At 45.2% G+C, this 21,079-nt stretch overlaps 1 protein-coding gene across 4 annotated transcripts in view; it reads left to right on the forward strand.

Moving 5' to 3' along the window:
• LOC132587398 (coiled-coil domain-containing protein 50-like) overlaps nucleotides 1–20,082 on the forward strand; it is a 44,113-nt gene extending 24,031 nt beyond the window's left edge. For 3 of the 4 annotated variants that reach the window (XM_060259704.1, XM_060259702.1, XM_060259703.1), the window contains exons 6-12: nucleotides 9,757–9,841; nucleotides 12,118–12,236; nucleotides 12,976–13,038; nucleotides 14,220–14,348; nucleotides 15,676–15,770; nucleotides 17,273–17,370; nucleotides 18,948–20,082. In XM_060259704.1, the coding sequence (XP_060115687.1) occupies nucleotides 9,757–9,841; nucleotides 12,118–12,236; nucleotides 12,976–13,038; nucleotides 14,220–14,348; nucleotides 15,676–15,770; nucleotides 17,273–17,370; nucleotides 18,948–19,102 (744 nt within the window). In that variant the 3' untranslated portion in view covers nucleotides 19,103–20,082. The remainder of the gene's footprint in view (nucleotides 1–9,756; nucleotides 9,842–12,117; nucleotides 12,237–12,975; nucleotides 13,039–14,219; nucleotides 14,349–15,675; nucleotides 15,771–17,272; nucleotides 17,371–18,947) is intronic. The other variant, XM_060259705.1, reaches the window with a different exon arrangement.
• Nucleotides 20,083–21,079: the final 997 nt, after the last annotated feature.

Genomic DNA, 21,079 nt, shown 5'->3' on the forward strand with positions numbered 1-21,079 from the left:
GCTTCCATGGCAGAGTGGGGACATGAGCCCTGGTCTCCCATTGCTCCACTCTGGTCTTCTGCTGACTCTCTAAGGGTTGCTCATTTTGTGCTCTGACTTCTTGGCCTTGTGATCTAGAGGTCAAAACTTTCTGCAAACTATGAAGTGGGTGGGTTCCATCACCGCTCTGCCACTTTTGGATTAAAAGGCAGAAGTAACACGGCAGCAGATTTTACAAGGAAATCAGGACATCTGCCTGTGAAATCTTGGTCCACTGTGGGCACTTCCTGCTGGGAATCGGAACAGATTATACAGTCTTACAGGACGCAGTCCATGCTCATAAACCTCTATAAATTTTGTCAGCACCCTGATAGCTTCAGAAGGGCATTGTGGTTTTGGTATTTTGTGTCTTTGCACCTGGAAGTCATGTTGACCTCTGGCAGCTGACTCCTACTGGGGGTCTGGAGGGTATTCAGAGGAGTAGCTGAATAGAACCTGCCCCTGTCCTCTTGACTGGGTATTTCAAGGAATTCTTCCATCCAAGTACTAACCACAGTCAACCCTGGTTAGCTTCCAAGATCCGATGAGATTGGGCTTGCCTGGGCTATCCAGGTCAGGGCCAGGAGGGCATTGTTTTTTAATGATAAAAATCTTTTTTCCTGGAGCTCCACTTGAACATGGGCATCTGGCAGAAATGAAGGACTAGTTGCAGCCCTTTGGCTCTTCTCATTTTGAATGAGACCTCAGAGAACTTATAAACACTTTGCAGCTCTGACCTGAATCTCGTCAGTTCTCGGAAGCTAAGCAGGGTCGGCCCTGGCTACTACTTGGATGGAAGGACCACCAAGTAAGTCCAAGATTGCTACATAGAGGCAGGCAATGGCAAACCACCTCTGTTCATCTCTTGCCTCAGCAACCCTACAGGGTAGCCATTTCACTTTAACTTTGTTACCATCAGGGCTTTTTTTTTTTTTAAGCAGGAACGCAGTTCCCGCTGGCTTGGTGTCAGGGGATGTGGCCTAATATGCAAATGAGTTCCTGCTGGGCTTTTTCTACCAAAAAAAGGCCCTGGTTACCATTATAGATCAGCTCAATAGATTAATACACAGCACGGAGTTATCAGCACATCTACATACAATTAAAATTTTAGAGCTATATAATAGGCTGATTTCAATAGTACAGATATCATGAATAAAAAAGACTTAACTAACTCCTTCCTTATTAAACATGCTAAAGCACAAACTGAGATTGTGTGAGTTGGCTGTGACTTGACAGCACTTTTCACACACGCGAAACCTCTGTTCAGTGAGGAGAGTTGGGGGCAGTTCCAGGGACAGCTGAAAGGCTATGCTCCAGGCTGATTTAATCAAAGGTGTGCAAAATACATGTTATTAGCTATCTTCCCTCTGGACAGGAAAACATAATAAATGTTCACAGCAGGATTAAAAACAGAGCTTGGTTCAGGGCTGACAAACTGATTATAGATGTCTCAGTGCGAGAGTTTGGCTAGTTTGCACTAGACTCCACCCCTCCCTACTTCGGTGGTTAATGGGAAAGGCAAGCTATCATTGTGGGATGTTTCTAGAAGCCACTAAATATATTTGGTTCTGCCATTCCAAGTGTTTGTACAACCACTGCCTGATTTTCTCACCCATCGTTTGTGGCTGACCGCAGCCTGGCTGTTAAATGCCTGCAGTGCCGTCCTGTTTCAGGGATTCTGTTTTGGTAGAGCAGATGATGACAGAGATGTTAGGAATGGCTATATCTAATAAAAGCAGGAAGCCGAAGCTGGAAGGGCATTTGAGATAATAAATCAGCATTCATTGGTTTGCAAAACACAAAGCCTTGTTGGAAAGTTTATTTATTATTTCAATTTATAAATCGCCCTCCCCTCAATTCTCAGGGTGGTAAACAACAATAAAAAACAAACAAACAATTATCTAATTAACACATTCTCGGATGGCACTAAAAACTTCAGAATTTTAAATTGTGGCCTTGACCTGAAGAGCTCACACAATTGCAATATTGTCAGATCTTGGAAGTTAAGCAGGGTCGATTCTGGCAACTACTTGGATGGGAGACCTCCTTGGAATACCAGAGCCCAGAGGCACAGGCAGGCATTATTCAGCCACTTCTCTGAATATCCTCCTTCTCCCAGCAGGGTTCAATCACCAGAGGTCACTGTGACTTGCAAGCACACACACACACAAAATTACAAAAATACCACCCAAAAGAGAGAATTTCAAATTGTGTCACTGTCTCATGGGGGAGGTAAAGAAAAAGCGGAGGGGGGGAGGTGTGAAGGGAATGCCAGATTGGATGGTACCCATCACTGTCTTCAACCAAATGCCTACTGGAACATCGCCATCTTGCAAGCCCTGCAGAACTGCATTAGGTTGCACAGGGTGCAGATGTTATTTGGCAGAGAGTTCCACCAGGTGGAAGCCCAGGCTGGGGATCACTGGTAAGTTGTTCTCTGCAGAACATAAAGCTCTTCAGGGGACGTACCAGAGGAGGCAGTTCCAAAGATACTTGAGTCCCAGACTGCTTAGGGACTTAAAGGTCAATACCAGAACCTTGAATCTCGCTTGGAACTCCACCGGGAGCCAGTGCAGGGGTTGAATATATGCAGTCCATGATGTTCCAGTTAGGACCTGCACTGCCACATTCCAGACCAGCTGGAGTTTTTTGATCAGTTTCAAGGGTAGCTCAGTGTAAAGCAGTGTAGTCCAGTCTGGAGGTAACCATTGCATGGGTGAGCTAGCTCAGGGTGAGACACGAAGGGGGGGGGGGCTGTTGCCTCACCTGGCGTAGCTGAAAATGGACTTCAGCCCTTTCCAAGCACAGGCTGGTGCTTCTGTTGTTGATTTTGGAGAACAAGCTGAGCCTGGCGCTTGAGTTGTACCCAACTCCTTTGAGCATTAAAAAGTTTCATAAACAATTTAGGGGAGGGAAGTCAGGCCTTCACATTTCCTTCTGCTTTCCACTGTTTTTATGCCTGCAGGAAGCAGATACAACAACAGCCTGAAAGTGCTTCCATGCTACCTTTCTTGCAGAACGGACTTCTGGAGAGCTAGCTTTATTTTTTACTTATTTTATAGTAATTAACAGTGTACTAATTGTGCGTTTGTGCAACATAAGGGCTGTTGGAGGCAGGGCTGTGCCCAGAAACTTCATAGTGGGGTTAGGCATACTGTAAGGGAAGCAATCCTAACAGGAAGCAACTTAGATGTGAGCAATCCAACCCATTTAAGATGATAGTTTATTATCAGAAGGACCTGTCTGCTGCTGCCCATGCAGCACCAGCCTCTTGACATGTCCACAGTGGTGTGCTTTCTGTGGGACAGCCTTTCAAGTGGATGGGATTGTGCATCAGGCATCAATTAGGGCGCAAGAAAACGGAGGGGGAGAAAACAGCAAAATTGAATCAAGTACCTGAAAGGTAGGTTAGAAAGCAAAATCAGGGCCAAAACCTAAACCAAAATAGGAACTAATTGTACATTAAAATACATGTATTTATTACAGAGACATTTAAAAGCATATCAAGGCGCAACACAAGCCTCATAATATAATAAAAAGTAACGTGTCCAAGAGAAAACAATAGTGAACTAACATGTTTCAACCCAATTGGGGGCTTCTTCAGAGGTCAGACAATAGAAGGTACAAATAGGCTCCAAGTACAATCAAAAGACACAAGAAAAATATTCTATGTGAGGCCTCCAAGGATCTAGCCTTGTGTCAAATGAAGATGTGCACGAATTGAATGATATTGCTATTGTATGCCTTCCAATTTTGGTCCAAAAAGTCCAGGTATGAAACACCTTATCAGAGCCAATGGGCCTTCAGTATTGAGCCTATTTGTGTCTTCCACTTTTTGACCTCTGAACATGCCCAGCTCCTTCAACCTTTCTTCATAGGACTTGGTCTCCAGACCCCCCACCATCGTCATCGTCGTTCCAGCTTGTCTATATCCTTCTTAAAATGTGGTGTCCAAAACTGAACACAATCCTAGGAGAAAGGACAGTAGAGAGATAGACCTGCTCTGGCTGACTTGTTACAATCCATGTGCAGCTATGCGTTGCTTCATGTTTCCATAAGCATGCTTAAATCCCTGACACCAGTCACTTTGGTGAACATGCAGAGACTCCAGTTCCATGTGAGGAGGGGCTGTTGCATCAGTTCCTCATGGAGCTCTGTATTGTGGCCGTGTTCTCCGAATCTGCCTTCTCTCCTTCCTGTGAAATATCTCCAGAATACTGGCAATTAGAAACCAGCACTGCCTGTTGGGGAGAACACCCAGAAATGCCCCCTTGCAGGGCTTTGTAATGAAGCAGTTCAATTAGAACATTTCTATGCTCTCATGGGGTTGGATCCTCTTGTAAATGGTGCCTTTGTTACAGGCAGGGGGGTTTTCACCGCCAAGGGCCACCTCCTCCCACGCCTCATTTGAAAGCGCTGGACCAGCCTGAAAACGGAAAACCCGTGCCATTTCTAAGCAGAGGGGAAATTCTGTACAGGGAAGTGTTTGAAGAAGAGGTGAGGCGGGTGCTTCTAGGCAAGGGCTTGAAAACATGACACTACCACAACACCTGCATCAACTTGAGTGGGTGGGAAAGGTATCCACGCACCCCTGTCCTCTTGCTGCCACTGCGGACCCCCCTTTTCACCTCTGTAGTGCCTGCACAAAAGCACAGCTGTGATGGTGGTTTTTCCAGCCCCTCCCTAGCAAGCTGCGCTGTAATGCTGCCAAGTGGTCTAGAAGGGGAATGGAAAAGTGCAGTTTAAGGAGCTAAAAAGTTAAAAGGAATGGCATGCAGAACTAAGCCTGATGTCATTTTGGAAGTGGAGACACAAGTTGACAGTGGTTTTCAAGCGAGGGCAAAAATGTTAGCCCCACCTACTCAAAATGGATGGAACATAAGCAGAGTTGGTGCTTGTAAGCATCATGCATGGGAAGTGTTCACATTTTGGTCATCACATGTAGGTAGGGCCAGTATGCTTCTTCCTGTTCTCTCTTTGCATGCATTGTGTCTGAAGGGGACTAGCGTCTTCTGTATCCAGAGATTGAAAATAATAGCAATCCTTAAATGGGTTTGTGGTTTCATCTATGAAGATGTAGGCAGGCCTGAAATGTTTCCTATTGTTATCAAGCTGTGGGCTGGGTAGGAGCTCTGGACTTCCTTTGCTGCGCTCTTGACCCAAGGACGCTTGTGGCTGTTGTGTAGTGTCTGCTGCCCTCTGGTGGCAGAGACATCCCCTGCTATGTCTTTGCTCATACCATTATTTGGATGGGGGGTGGGGAACCAACCATTTTAATGTCCACTAACATTTTTTTTTTTACTAAGCTGGGCTGTGGAACTCCTCCCTAGAGGTTTTTCTGACCTGCCAGTTCAGAACTGTTGATGTCTTCAGCTTCTCAGTCAGGAGTTATATTCTCTTCCGTTAGCTAGCCTGCCTGTGACTCAAAAGGACAATCAAGCAGTCTTTTAAAAATAAAGCCACATAGCATTGTTTGCTAAATGTGTAATGTGTCCTTACTGCTTCCATTGTCCTGTTGCCTGGGAAATTTGCCAAGCAAACAGTGCCAAGGTGCCAGGCTTTCTACAGGGCATGCCTCTCACATCACCACTCCCATCTATACCACTTTTGAGGGGTTCACAATGCGGCACACACATAATTGCAGTAGTAACAGTAGCCTTCATTTCAAGGTAGTTATAATGCTCTTCACAATGTAGATGTGCGGCTGAAAGCCTGCCAGTTTTGTTTCAAGTCATAAGTTCATGATTGTGGTGAAATATAAATCAGAGACTTCTTCACTCCCATGTCCTTGATACAAGGCTTCATGTTGTCTTCACTGTAGTTTTAATGTGAACCTCTGATTGCATTTAGTTTAGAAGCCCAGGATGCTTTTGTAAAACGAATGAGCATTCTAGCTAGCACAACTTGTCTGTTTTCATTCTAAATCAATGAAAAGAAGCAGCATGTCAAGCTGTCCTGTGAATGTTTAGAGTTAGCATGAACTGATACAGCTGCAGCCATCATAAACACTCCTGCTTCTTTGTGGAGGCTGAATAAAACCAGGAGATCAAAGTGCCATCTGAAGTGCACTCCGCCTTTATCCCATTGGTACTGCTTCCTTCCTTCAAAGGGCTTGGAGTGGTACATGCCAGATCCCAGGCGTTCTCCTAGCCAGGCAGCAGCCGGGGTCAAACGTGCAACTTGACAACATCAAGACACATTTTGTGGCCACGTGTCAGCCACTTGAGCAAAGCTTCCCTCGTTGAGTCGAAGAGAAGCCCTCTTCAGCCTTATGAATGGTTTCTTTTTTGCAAAAGGACTGGAAACAAAGTCTATAGAGAGATGTCTGAAGCAGAATCTCTGCTCCTGAATGAATTTCCTTTTCATCTTGTTGGTCAAGTAGAATACTTAATTCGAAAAAAAAAAATGCTGTATTAAAATAATGGAGCCTATTCTTCCAGAATAACACTGTCAATCAGATTGTATGGCCACGTTGCACAGGAACATGCAAAATAATGTCATTTGGAGCAATATTCAGGCAGTGCGGGGTGCATTTTCATAAAATGGACCTCATGCTATAAGCAGAGATATGCCTGGGGTAATTGGGAGAAATAGGAAGGTGCTGAGCAGAGATCTTCTGATGGCATTCTGACCCTTGTAAGAATTTCCTTTATGAGGAATGTATGGTTCTTGCCATTCTGGCTATCATGGAATGTATCCTAAAATGGTAACCAAGCAACTAAAAAGAAGCCCACACCTGAGAACTACCATATCATAACTGCTGCACTTCCCACTGGGTCTCAGCCTCTTGAAAACAGCATGAACGTTCTCTCAACAATTACAGAGAGTCTGTCATCATGACCATTAATACTAGACAAATTGACTATCTTTTGCAAATTTCTGAGTGCTGAGTGGTAAAGCTACAGCACGCAGTCCAAGCTCTGCTCACGACCTGAGTTCAATCCTGCCGGCGGAAGCTGGTTTCAGGTAGCTGGCTCATGGTTGATTCAGCCTTCCATCCTTCCAAGGTCGGTAAAATTAGTACCCAGCTTGCTGTGGGGGAAAGTGTAGATGGCAAACCACCCCATTAAAAAAAGCCTGCCATGAAAACGTTGTAAAAACCAACGTCACCTCAGAGTTGGAAATGACTGGTGCTTGTGCAGGGGATTACCTTTACCTTTTAAGTGCTCTTTTATATGTTGGCTGTTGATCAGAAGTGGCTTGCTGTCACTGGTGTGTCTCTGTAGGATCCTTATGGCTGCAAGCTCAGCTTCGTACCTTCTTATGGTTTGCATTTCACAGTTTCAAACGTAAATTTTAAAATGTCTCAGGTAATATGCAAAAGGGCCCTAGAAAGAAATACCTTGGATGCTATTTCTTGTTAGTCTAATTCCTGTTCTTGCCACCTGTCTTGACTTCTTCAGTTTCTTCCCTGATTCACACTGTACCCAAACACTGAGTGCGAGCATCACCATTGGCTCTATGATCTGTGCCAGTGCTCAGTGGAAGGGTGCGTACTTTGCACCCAGAAGGTCTTAGTGAAAAGGTTGGGCAAGATGTCTCTCTGCCCAAAGCTGGACCTTCTATTGCTGATCAGGATAGATGGACAAATAGTCTTAACTCTGCAAAAGACAGTCTCATACATTCATTTCTGATTGGAGAAAGGGGGAAAGTGGGCTTTTTAAAAAACTAGGATCTCACGGAAGCAACAAAACCTAGAAAACAGTTTCCTGAGTATCTCATAATTTCAGTTTCTTTGTTTTTAAAAAGTTTGTAGGACATTTGCAAGGCCAGGCGGAACAGCTGCTTGCAGCAGGACACATATTGAGAAAGGGTTATGGACCCTGCATCCACAACTGCTTTGATTCCAGTTAAATTAAAGCGTTACAATGTAATCACAGTGTTATATTGAGTGTTTAGGAAAAGAACTATACAAATGTGTACTTATAGTCTTCACTTTCAGCAGAACCTTAGTGATTTTATTCAGGTGGTTAAACTCGAGAAAGCAGGTTAGACTTAATAGTGTTGCCACTGGTGAAGGTGTCAGCCACAGTCCAGGGCACTGCTGAAGTCTATGCTTTAATTAAACGTTGCTAGTACATCTGTGCTACTCAGTAGTAACTGTGGTTTGTGATGTGCTCCGATGACAATTATTTGGGTGTGACAAAAAGCACTTGGTGATCTTACTCAAAGCAGTGTGATGCACTCCTGCCAGAGGCCAGTCCTTCAAAGGAGGAGGAGCTACTGGACCAAATTTCTGCCTGTACTGAGTCCGAGAAGGTGAAATTACTCTTACTAAGAAAACTCATACATGTCTGCGTAATTTGGATTGCATATCAAGTCACAGAATTCTGCTTTCCTTGTTAGTGAATTCTGGTATTTTGTTAAAGGGAAGGTTAGAGCCCTATGGCGCAGAGTGTTAAAGCTGCAGTACTGCAGTCCTAAGCTTTGCTCACGACCTGAGTTCGATCCCCGGTGGAAGCTGGGTTTTCAGGTAGCCGGCTCGAGGTTGACTCAGCCTTCCATCCTTCTGAGGTCGGTAAAATGAGTACTCAGCTTGCTGGGGGGAAAGTGTAGATGACTGGGGAAGGCTATGGCAAACCACACCGTAAAAAGTCTGCTGTGAAAACGTTGTGAAAGCAACGTCACCCCAGAGTTGGAAATGACTGGTGCTTGCACAGGGGACCTTCCCTTTCCTAGACACTCAGTCCTGTGTCTACCCGAGCGGCCTTGTAACCTTTCCTGGAGCTCTGATATCTGCAGACATGCCCAAGGAATACTCCATGAGAAATTAAAGGGCAAGAAAAACAACTAGAAACAAATGACCTGGCTGTGGCACTTACTTGTATTCTTATGATAGTTTGGTCTTGGAAGACCCCCAAGGCTTTTAACAAATTTCAAATGCAGAATTACAAGCCATGTAATTCAGTTAAATACCAGCATCCGCTTTAAAAGAGGCAATACATAAAACATCAGGCTCAGCACAGCCAAGCAGGTGCTGTCTCTTGGCTGGTTTAACTTGAAAGGCATTCCGGAATAGAAGTATCTTCATCTTCCTCCGGGAGATTGGTAGGAATGCTGCTGCTCTCATCCCCCAAGAGAGAGAACTGCAAAGTTTAGCAGCTGCTAAAGCCTAGAGCCCTGTGACGCAGAGTGGTAAAGCTGCAGTACTGCAGTCCAAGCTCTCTGCTCACGACCTGAGTTGGATCCCAGCAGAAGCTGGGTTCAGGTAGCCAGCTCGAGGTTGACTCAGCCTTCCATCCTTCCGAAGTCAGTAACATGAGTACCCAGCTTGCTGGGGGGAAAGTGTAGATGACTGGGGAAGGCAATGGCAAACCACCCTTTAAAAAGTCTGCCATGAAAATGTTGTGAAAGCAACATCACCCCAGGGTCGGAAATGACTGGTGCTTGCACAAGGGACTACCTTTCACCCTTTTAAAGCCTTCCTTCAGGTTCTAACCACCACTGCTTAAAAAATAAGGTCAGTTCTTCTGTGCAGGCACACAAGTTGGATTCTGCATTTGCATAGAGCTGCTTCCAGCAGAGGGTCCCCCAGATAGATATCATACCTTGGGCTGGTTGGTATGGAAGGAGGCAAGTAGACCTATTTACTGTTTAAAAAATCTTGATCTGTCTGCCCACCCCCACCCCCAGTACAGAGAAGAGGTGAGATGTACATGTGGATGAGGCAGGACCTTAGAAGTCTCTCATGTGTTGGATTCTTCTCCACGTCTATAAGTGATTTTCTGCCATACACAGGAGCTAGCCAAGAGGTTGCAGGACTTAGAAGAAGAAGCGATCCGACAGCAGAAGCAGAGGTTGGAGAACTCAGATGCCGAAAAAGGTAACCAGAGAGCGAAAATGAGCATTACGCTAAACGGTCTGTCTCTCTGAAAGCATTTGCACCATACAGACTCTCAGATTATAGTGAAGGAGGAGTGCTGCTCTTGATGACATTTCAGTGCCAAGGGCTTTGCTTTGAGCAGATCAGCACAGCTCTTAACATGACACAATGCTAAGATGGATAAGAACCACACAAGGATTGCTCTATAAAATGGCTTTCACCCAGTGTTTGTCTCCAGCACCTGTTTTCAAAGATACTCTGCGTGGAAGTTTAATTTAGCTCTCAAGTCATATACACTTTGAAAGGATTTGTCCATTTGTTTAAAAACAACAGCATCCATAAAAAGGCAGGCCACTATGATTGTCCCCAAGCTCCATCTTCACAGTGGCGTGCTTCAGGGCAGATATAAGATTTGAATTGGGATCTTCTCACATTCAAGGACAGACTGTTAGGAGTCTTAGATAAGATCCGGTGAGGTGTAGCTGAGCTGTAAAAAGCAGCTGTCGAGGTGAGGGTGTGTGATATGGCTTGGAGCCAGCATTCTGGACAGAGGTGGGTTAATTCTTCTTCCTGTGCTGTCTCTTCAGATGAAAATGACTCTCTTCCCCCATCCCTGGCTGCTTTAAGCCCTGGTAGCGGAGGAGATAAAGTATCCCCATTGTATCTGTCTTTTTTGCTTCTAGGACTTAAAGCCACAGGGAAGGAGCAGCTCCAAGGGGAGCCCAATACTTATCCAGCCATTCCTGCTTTTTTCAGCTAAATTATTTGTTGGGTATCCGATCATGGATTCCCCAACGTCATGTCTTGTTTCACCCAGCCATTTTGCTGCAACATTTTGCAAGTAATAGAATTTTTTTCACATTCTAGGGCAGTGAGTCTCAGCATTGCCCAAATTAAAAAAAAAATTGTAATCTTGAATATGGCCATGGAATCCCAGCCTGGGACATGTTCTGGAGTCAGTGTACCTGTTGCCTTGCTTGTATAGAAGGCATACCAAAATGATACCCAGCTGTTCCTTGGGACTGCAGGGTTACGAAACCAGCTGTCTTCCAGAAATATATCCATGCCATCACTTGTCAGGTGGTTGAGGAATGTCAGATAAGCTCCCAAGGAGCATCAAGGTGTCCTGGAATGCAGATTAAAAAGTCATTTTCTAGGACACTACAGCAGACCTTGGAGAGTGTCCTTTTCTCAAAACAAAAAAGCCCACCAAAACCCAGCAATTTGATACAAGAGATATACAGACTTGCAACCTTGCATTGCATTTCACTACAGCAGAACATATGATTTCTTTCTCTCTCTCTTTCTGTGGCCTTCTGCACTAACAACATTTCTGTTCTGCAAACCTTCAAGTGACTTGTTATAATTACAATGATCACAATTATGAGAAATCCTTTGCAGAATTATGCAGTTCTTTTTCCTAAAGAAAAGCTGCTTTTTACAGGCCTTTTTACAGGCTGTGGAGAGCAAACATAAGACATGAAAATACAAGGGGGGAGAGACCTGAATTATCTTTCTTGCAGTTATATTGAGTGCCCTGATTTTTCCCCTCTGTCCTCCTGACATTCTGCTTACTTTTTTACTGGTGTTCTCCACATTCAGCCCGTTCTGCTATTGTCTCTAATCTGTCTGCAGTATTCTGCTTGCATTTTCTCCACTTCTCATTTAAGAATTTAAGTACAATCCTGTTAGTTAGACCAAAGGACTGTCAGGCCCCACTCCGTATCTCCTACAGTTGTCAGCTAGATTCTCCCAGGAAACCCACAAGAAAAGCCCTTCCACCCCTACTGCCCCCAAGCAATTACAGTATATTGCCTCTGAACATGGAGAACTGTTAATAGACCTGACCTATGCAAGTTTGTCTAATTCCCTTATCAAGCCATTCAGGCCAGGATCTATTGCCACATTTTGTAGCAGCAGAATTAATTCTGTTTGTTCTTCTGCACCATCTTTTCCCAACTCTGTAGTACCCTTTTTTCAGCTAGGGTGGCCAAAACTCTGCACAGGATTCTGAATGCAGCATCACTGTAAATTTGCTCAAAGGGGTTGTGATACTGCCTGTTTTCAGTCCCCTTCCCTGATTATCCGTACTGTGGATTTTGCCTTTTCCCCACTCCTCTTAATATAAGCTTTTACACCCCATAATGCTCACAGTCATGCCGTGCTCCGCAGGAGAGAGATAGTTCCTCCTCTGCACCATGAACAACATACACGGCTGCTATGCCCATGTCCTGCATCTTCTTCTGATGCTTGTATTTTTGTCTCCCTGTGTTAAGGTGATGACACTGAACCTCTGCATTGGGTGATAGCAAGCCTGGAGCTCCAGACCCTGGAGCAGCTCCGACAAGATGAAGAACTGGCTCAGAAACTGCACGAAGAGGAGCAGACTTCTATCGTGAGTATCCTACTCGTCTCTTCTATTTGTAAATCGAAAGTGCCATTCATTTGGTCAGCTGCAGCATCTAGGGAATTGCCAACCGATTAAAGCCTTTGTAGATTTGATTGCTTGGAGAGAAAGAAGAGTTTCTGCCGGGCTGTCTGCCTGCCTGTGTATTGCAATGTTTGTGGCCATTATATACTTTCCAGGTGAGCAACAGGAAATGATTAGCATCATATTGTACACCAAAAGCACTGATTTTTAGAAGTGTGATTGTGAGGTTGTCGAAGAATGCAATTTAGGTTACTAGAAGATTCTGAATCCCAGGCCTATCAAGACAGCATGTTCAGAAATGCTGATGCAATAAAGCATTGTGTCTTTGCATAGTCAATCATGGAACCATCTAAAGGACCCCAAGTTCAGTCTGTTGCAGAACCTCCAGCTAATGGATCTCAGGTAGCCAGTGTATGCCCTTGACCCTGGAGAGCTGCTGGTGCTGCGAGAACAGACAGCATTGGGCTGGATGGGCTAAATCAGCAAGAACTTTAATTCATTGCTGGTTTATCCGATCAAAGCATTCGGCCTTGCGTTGGAAAATGTATTATGACCTGGAGCTTTGCAGTCAATGTCTATTTTTATGTTCTTGGGTGCAAGAAAAGGTAAGGGCATGTGCTGCATGGAAACAGGGCAGTTCTGTCCCTCTCTTGAAGTGTTTGTTTTTCCAAACGCTTATTAGCTTTTTGACCCTCTTGTGCAGAGAGCCAGGAGGAACCGGGAGCGTAACGATGACTACAGAGCTGCCCAGGTGGCTCAGGATGAGGTAATGCACCAGCTGCGGTCTGCTCCCCATGTTTCTGTTTGTTTCTCTTGGCTCCACTTCCGGACTCTTGTGTGTATTTGGGGTGCTGAGATGAGAGGGCATGTGCTGGAGGAGGGGCTGGCATCAAAGCAGGGGCTTCCCAGTTCAGTGGGAGCGATGTTACCCTTCAGTAGAAGCTCCAGTCTCTTCTTGGAACTGGACAGAAGAGCCAGCCAAGCCTGGCTCCACGTGGCTTACCTTTTGACCATCAGAGGCATGGGGGGAGAGGTGCCACTGCCAAGCATGAGGCAGTTCACGTGGGTGTGGCTCTCGGGAGACAGAGCATAGGTTTGTTTTTACAGTTCCTCTTTGAAGAGAAGACGTTAGCACTGCCAAGCACAGCCTCCTCTGCAGGTTATAGAAACAGTATTGTAGAGAGAGGGTTTATTACACACGCTATGTTCTCAGCAGCTTTTAGAGGCTACCTTGTCTTCTGTGGCCCATGATGGTTTTTAGATTCACACCTTTGTGTTCTGTTCCTGTGGAGGTGTTCCTCCCCCCGCCACTAGTTATGAAACTCTCATGGTATGGATTCAGGCAACTCTGATCCATATCCTTGGAGGGCTTCAGTTTGCTACAGCAAGAGATTGTTGTGCTGAATAGGCAGAGCTGCTGTTAGGGAAAGTTACCTAAGAAGATTGCAGGCAGTGGCAGCCATCTCAAGCCTCATCCATGCAGTATGTCACAGGAGAATCAGCAGATCAAGGAGCAGCTGGCCTTTTAACTTACCGGGAAAGTTCTCACAACGAGGAACCAACCCACCCCCTCACCTGCTCTTTGGCAAGAGGTAGCACAGGAGGAGACGACAGGCCCGTTGTTAGTGCCAGCTGGGTCCAAGCCGAGTGGTCCCATGGCACTGCCCGTGGTCATTCAGCGTGTTCCTGGGCCATTTAAATGTTCCAGTCCACTCTTTCACAGATCCTGTCTCCAGTGACACTGTCTGCCTGAAAGGGTTGGAGAAATAAGCTGCTTACTTGTGGAGGAAGATGCTGTGTAATACCACAAGAAGGCCAGATCTTCCCACCTTGTAGGCACTGCCCAAATCTCTCCTTTCTCCCTGGGCCCCCTCAAGAAATGCTGAGTGCAGCTCTGTTCATTGTAGCGCTTCAAACAGAATTATTTGGAAAACTCTCTCATTCCAGGAGATTGCTCGATATATGCAGGAGCAGGAACTGAAAGCCCAGTGGAGATCCTCCAGCAAGGATGAAGCATCTGAGAGCATCAAGGAGACACACAGCCTCTCTGAACAGAGATGGAATCGAGGGCCAGAGGTAATAGGCAGAGAGGCCTCATGTTGCCTGGGCCGGAGAAAAATGTTGGTGCCCATGATAAGAGTAGCCTGTCTGTTCTCTTTACAGCTGTTACAATTGTGCATAGCAGTCCACAGCTTTCAAGATTTTCTGTGCATTTCTATGCCACTTCAGATTTGTATTGTCAGCACTTTGGTCTCCCTTTGAGACGGCTCAGGGTTGTTCCTGCTTTGGCCATGCAGAGCTGAGACCAGCGGGATGACTCAGTGAACCTCTGCTTGCAGTGGCATTTGGAACCACTTTCTCTGAGGCTCGATCCAGATCTCTGTGGCCCCCACTGTCTCTAGCCCTGGGGAGGGTGGTCGAGCTGTTGAAACATTGCAAGTAATTCAGTGTGAGTTAGATTGACTCGGCCAGCAGTTGCCACAGCCCATTAAATAGTTGGCACCAGCATCACCTGTTTACACAACTCAAGGGGGAATGCATAGCTGTGTAAATCGGAAGCACCTGTGGGTTTCTGTACATACAAAGAGGACAACTCCAATGGTCATGCGCATTCTTGTTCGTGCAGCACAAGAGTGGTAACTGCAGAAACACAAATTTTCCACAAAGCTGCTGAAATTGGATTAAAGGGTCAATCTTGTTTAGTCTGGCCGTGGCTTTCTTTTTTTCCATGCCTTTCCCTTGAGACTTTTTGGGAGGGCGGCCTTTGCCTGCTTTTCTTTCCTTACAGAGACCTTGTAAGTTTAGCTTGATTGGGTGACTTTGGGCTATCGCTCTCTGTGAGCATCGTGACTGAGAAGAGATTTGGACCTAGAACGGCTTGGTCCAGATCAAGCATGCTATGAAAGATGAGGGAGGATTATGCTTGAAACGAGGCAATTCTAGAGCTATTTTGTGTGTGCCAAAAATCCAGAAGGGGTTGGACAATTTTCTTAATAGCTGGTAGTATCAGTGAGGTTATGAGTGCTTTTGTCTGACAGTCTGCAACTTAATGGTTCTTGTAGTTGCTAAGTGGAAATCCTTGGGTCTGTAGTCTCCTCCTCCCCACCAAGAACTAAGTAATCATAGAATCGCAGCTGGAAGGGGCCAGACAGGCCATCTAGTCCAACCCCCTACTCAATGGAGGATTAGCCTAGAGCATCTCCAACAAGTGTTTGTCCAGCCGCTGCTTGAAGACTGCCAGTGAGGGGGAGCTCACCACCTTCCTAGGTAGCCGATTCCACTGCTGAACAACTCTGACTGTAAGAAAAGCTTTTTCTAATCGCACAAGAAGTCCAGATCTGTTCAGAACCAAATTACTTCCTTATCCCTTTATCCTTCTTCCATCTTCTTACTGTCTTAACAGGAGGCTCAGCCCAACTGTGGAGCTGCATCGCCAGCCAGAGTTCAGTCCCTGGAAAGATCAGATGCACCCTCTAGAGGAGGCCATGCAGATGTGAAGTCAGTACTCAAACTAATAACCTGGTGAAGTATATGGAAAGGTCTCAAGTTAAGCTGCATTCAGAAAGCCAGATTTAGAGGGCCATTTTCTCTCTCCAGCTGTTACCACCAGGTTTGGTCTTGGACAGGGGAAAAATAATTCATATTGGGGTCTAGAGAAACACCAGACTGTAACTGCCAATTCTTCTTTGGGGTCTCTGTGTAAAAGCAACCAATTTTTGGACCCTGTCTTTGGTCCTGGCAGAATTAATTAGAAAATCCTTCAAGCCACCAGCCCCCATGACCTGACACTACGGCCTCTCAGAGTTGGCTTCTTGTTGGCCATCATATCACTTAAGCAGAGACTACATTCTGTCCTTTAAAAGCACCGAGGTGATCTTCTGCCTAGACTTAGCCTTTCTCTCAAGTTTCACCTTCACTAAAATCAATATCCATTGATACTGAGCACTTGGGGTATGCCCTCCTCCCCCAAAGTTGGTATTTATCAGGTTCAGGTATATTGAACCTGAAAAATATTGATATTTGTCAATATTCCCAAAGCCCAATATCATTCAGGAAAAATTTGGGATTGCAATTTCCCCCCCAGCTCCATTATACCCTTTGACAATGGACTATAATGGAGAATCAATCCAGGGGTATCTGGGGCTCTGAAGGGGCTGTTTTTTGAGGTAGACTCACCAAATTTGTAGCATAGCTGCTAGCCCATTTCCTTAAAAAAACCCTTCAAAAAGATTGAACCAGAGGGTCTGATTCTCTGGACCCAAGAAGAAGGTGCCCCCATTCTCCATTGTTTCCAGTGGAGGGGGGAGAGGTCATTTAAAGGGACACAGTCCCCTTAAATGCCTTTTGCAAGCTGCATTCTGAATGAACTCTGAAGCAGCGAGTTCACTCATAGCGTGGCTTGCAAAGGCATTTAAAGCATATAACCTGAAAATCTTGTTAGTCTTTAAAGTGCTAACATATTCGAATCTTGCCTTGGATGTGATGGCTAATTCCAAAGTGGCAGTGCTCAGTTCACATTGTTCCCAGTGCCATCTGCAGCCATCACTGGGTCCACCAGGTTGCCACTCTCCCATATGTCTGCCTGGCAGAGAAACCATGATGTAACTGACAAGTTGCTTACTGGGATCAGTGATATTTTCAAGTAGACTTCTGTCCAGCTGCACAACTTGCCATTTTTCCTGGTTTTCCCTTACACTGAAAGGAAAAGATTATAGAGGCAGGCTACTGGATCAACAAATAGCTCTGTTGAGATCTACAATACAAATTAGCTATGACCTGCAGGATCTTTTGGGCTGGGAGGGCAGGACTAAGCAGGCAGGTGATCTGATTGAAGTAAAAGTTCCCAATACTTCACACATAAGCATATTATTTTTCTAAAGTAGTAATGTTTTAATTGTAGATGATTGCAAACGATGCTGTGCTCAGGCACAGAACCTCTGTCTGCAGCTGCTCCTCCAAGAGCACCAGCAGTACGTAAGCATCCTGCCTTTATCTTTTAGGCCCCAGCTTTGCCGGAATATCGCTGAAGACCTGGACCCAACCTTCAAGGCCAAAAGAACAGAGCCACCTCCTGATGTGAGCACAGTCTGTTCCCAAGGTAACACAGCAGGTTACGACTGAGGAAGCTGAAAGTCATTGAACTTAGCAGGATTGGCCTCTTACTCTGGGAATATCCATTTCTCATGTGCCTTGTTCTCTTTTCAGGGTCTTTGCTGGGGTTTTCACTTGTTTGAAAGAGAAGGCGGTGTACCTCTCTTGCATGCAACTCACACCACTTGTTTAGACATGGCATCTGTGATCTTGTTCTGTTGCTTTCAGACCAACACGGCTGCCCACCGGATTCTAGATCATTTCTGAGTTGTGCCACTGTGTTATGTATACACAGAAAAAAATTGCATAAGCCCTGTTGAGATCAACCACACAAATTAGCCATGACCTTCTTGTATCCCATGGAATTATGCACCCACCTTGCCTTTCAACCCAAACAGGCTACTACTGTTAGGCTGTAAAAGTTTCATTAGCATACCCCTGCACTTTACTGCACAGATGTGGCCACAAAACAAAATGTTTTGTTCACCTGTGAGCAACTCTGATACACAACAGGTGATCAAGCAAGCCTACTTCAAGGGTAATTAATTTACTCTGAGTCTGGACTGGGGCCAAAAAGCATATTGTTAGATAAAGTGTATACTTGTTGAGGAAGAGAAAGATCATTTAAAAGAAAAAATACTCCGCCTTTCTCCAAAGTTTGCAAGATGACTGTATGATGTATGACAGGGGTTGCCAACGGTAGCTCTCCGGATGTTTTTTTTGCCTACAACTCCCATCAGCCCCAGCCATTGGCCATGCTGGCTGGGGCTGATGGGAGTTGTAGGCAAAAAACATCTGGGGAGCTACCATTGGCCACCCCTGATGTATGAGATTTGTGCCAACTCACTGCTTGTGTGGTTTAAAGAATCAAAAGAGAGGCATGGCAAGTGACAATTATCCTTCTGCTGCTCTTGAATGACAGCTGTGAAGACAGGATAAGATGTATTAGTATGCAAAAGGGTCTGATTGCACAGATGGTGGAACAAAGATGTCCTTTAATTACAGGCCTTAACTGTGACATGATGGAAATCACACAGTTGCATGGATGAGCCCACAGTTCTGCTGGGGGAGTGGGGCAGTAGAATCTTTGATCTCTCCCTCCCTGCAGTTGTGGCATGAAACTTCATCCTTTATTTTTCTGTTACCCTTCATGTGTCCAGCTCATAAATAGCTCTATCACCGCCCCCCCAATAGAATGGTGACTGTTGCTGGATGACCACACAATGATATTGATATATTAGTACTTATTGTACATTAAAAGGGCACCCAGTCTGTTTATTGAGTGTTTGGCATTCTGGCACATCCTGGGGGCAACAATCTGATTCCTCCTAGAGTGTGCGTGGGGCGTTTATGGAACTGCTTTTGCTCTGACCCTTTCAGCAAAGTCTGTCTGCTTGGCTATCAAATGGACTGCTTTGACCACAGCTGCTTTTGTGGCCTGTTTGTAGTTAACACAAAAGGGCTTTACATTTGAAGAAAAAGTGCTTAGGATTAGGAGATGGTTGGACAATTCCCTGCTCTGGCAGGTGAAAAAGATTCTTCTGGTGCAGTTAAATCTCTCTCTTTCCCCTTCCTTTTTTTTAGCTGTGGGCTCAGTACGTCCTGTTCCAGTGGATGGCCTTTTTGACTATATGGATGAGATTTCAGAACCCACCTTCGTGTCTCCGACCAAGCGGCAGCCCGAAAAGATGGGCCGTCAGAAAACCAGGGACAAAAAGGAAGGCTGCAAGCAGCAGTGAGCTCCTAGTTATCCATCCCCTCCCTCTGCCACTGAAGAGTGTGTTTCTCCACTGGGACTGCAGGTTCTTCCTTGTACCACACCACCAGGGAACAGGTATGCCACAGTGTAGTGAGTTCCCACTCAGGGCTTTCTCTGTTCTAGCACTGAAGCATCTGATTAGACATCAGATGAGGCAGATGCAAAAAGATTTCCAGCGTAGCCACCATTTTGGTTTGCGAAAGAACTGAAAATGGAAGCAACGCAGCTTAAACAAAAGCAGTATGGCCCTAGCTCATTTATGTGGGGGGGGGGGGGGGAATGCAGAAAGCACAAAATGTGGCAGCTCTTCCTCCTCCTCCTCCCCAGCAGGAACTATTTTAACCCTTGCCATCTAGAACCATCTAGTCATTAGGATATTTTCACTATAGTGGGAAATAACAGCTTTGCAGTGTGCTGTTTATCAGGTGACTAGAGGCAGAAGCTGCACGACAGATACAGTTGGATGCTCCTGTAAGCCAATGGTTCTCAGTCCTATCCCGGAAGGGGAGGTGAAAACCATCGGCTAAAATGTCTTCTCAACAGAAAATACAGATACAGCCTCTAACATGGGAATTCTTTAACATGGAAAATAAGGGGGAGCCAAAATGGAAGTAGGGCAGCACAAGAACATATCCTTCCAGAGGATCTTCAAATAGGAAATGTGAACAAGAGATTTAAAATAGGCAGAATATTGTATTAAGCGCTTTGTGTTTCTACAGTTATTACTTTTATGCAAACATGTGATTGACAGGCAGTGAGTAAATGAACGGCCAAAACGCACAAAACGCTTTCATGGTAGATTAGAAGCTGATCTTCCACAGGCCACCCTAGTAGCAAGCAGATGAGCCTCCCCCCGGCCCGCCCCTTCCTCCGAGTATTGGTTCAGATGCTACTGGTCTTGGACTTTTAAGATGTGCAATTTGGAATTGGTGCTAAATGTGTTAATTTGCACTTTTCTTTTTTTAAGAAAAAGAATAATATGCATGTGTATATCTATATATATAATCTATACATATATATATATATGAATCCTCTGCACCATGAGCAGGACCTGGTAGCAGCAGGTGCTGCTTAGCAGTTCCATTGCAAAGTGTCTGGCTGAAGAAAAAGCCGGTTCCACATGGCTTTCTTTTGAATTGGTGCATGTGTTTAACGTGTGTATATAATATATACAAACGAAATGTGGTATCTCTTTCATTAAAGAAGTCCTTACTCAAGTGTTCTGTGTAAACCAAGTCTCTATGAAGGACATCAATACATGGACCACCTACCCACTGGAGACCCTCAGGAAAAAAAATGGCTACGGTGGAATTCTTGTGACTGAGGTAGTATTTGTAGTAGACTGCAGTGATTCGTATCTTCCCCACGTTTGCTTATTTATTTTTGCTTTTAGCCCACCCTCCCATGCACAGCAAGCTCAAGGGCGGATTACAACATTCTTAAAGCAGACAAAGATTTAAAATAGAATATAATTCATAAAAACAATTTCGATACAGTATTAGTACATACAATAAAAAAAAAAGTAAAGGTAGTCCCCTGTGCAAGCACCAGTCATTTCCAACTCTGGGGTGACATCGCATCACGTTTTCATGGCAGACTTTTTACGGGGTGGTTCACCATTGCCTTCCCCAGAGTACATACAATATAAATGCATAAAAACCCTTAACAGCCTAGACAATTCACTGAATTGGATGAAATTCCAAATTGTGCGTAGCTGCAGGCTGAGACAGAACAAGGTGGATGGGTGAGGGAGCAGCTATGGTGGACTGTAGACCCTGCTAAGGCAGAGCTGAGCAGGAGAGGCCGTTGTAGATGGATTGTCACTGCTTTGACCATAGGCCTGGTGGAACATCTGTTTTACAGGGCCTGAAGAACTGCATTGAATCCTGCAGGGCCGGATCTCACTAGGGAAAGTGTTTCGCCAGGTCAGTACCAGAGCCGAGAAAGCTCTGGCCAA

The sequence above is a fragment of the Heteronotia binoei genome, chromosome 18 (assembly GCF_032191835.1).
Source record: "Heteronotia binoei isolate CCM8104 ecotype False Entrance Well chromosome 18, APGP_CSIRO_Hbin_v1, whole genome shotgun sequence".
Lineage (NCBI taxonomy): Eukaryota > Metazoa > Chordata > Lepidosauria > Squamata > Gekkonidae > Heteronotia > Heteronotia binoei.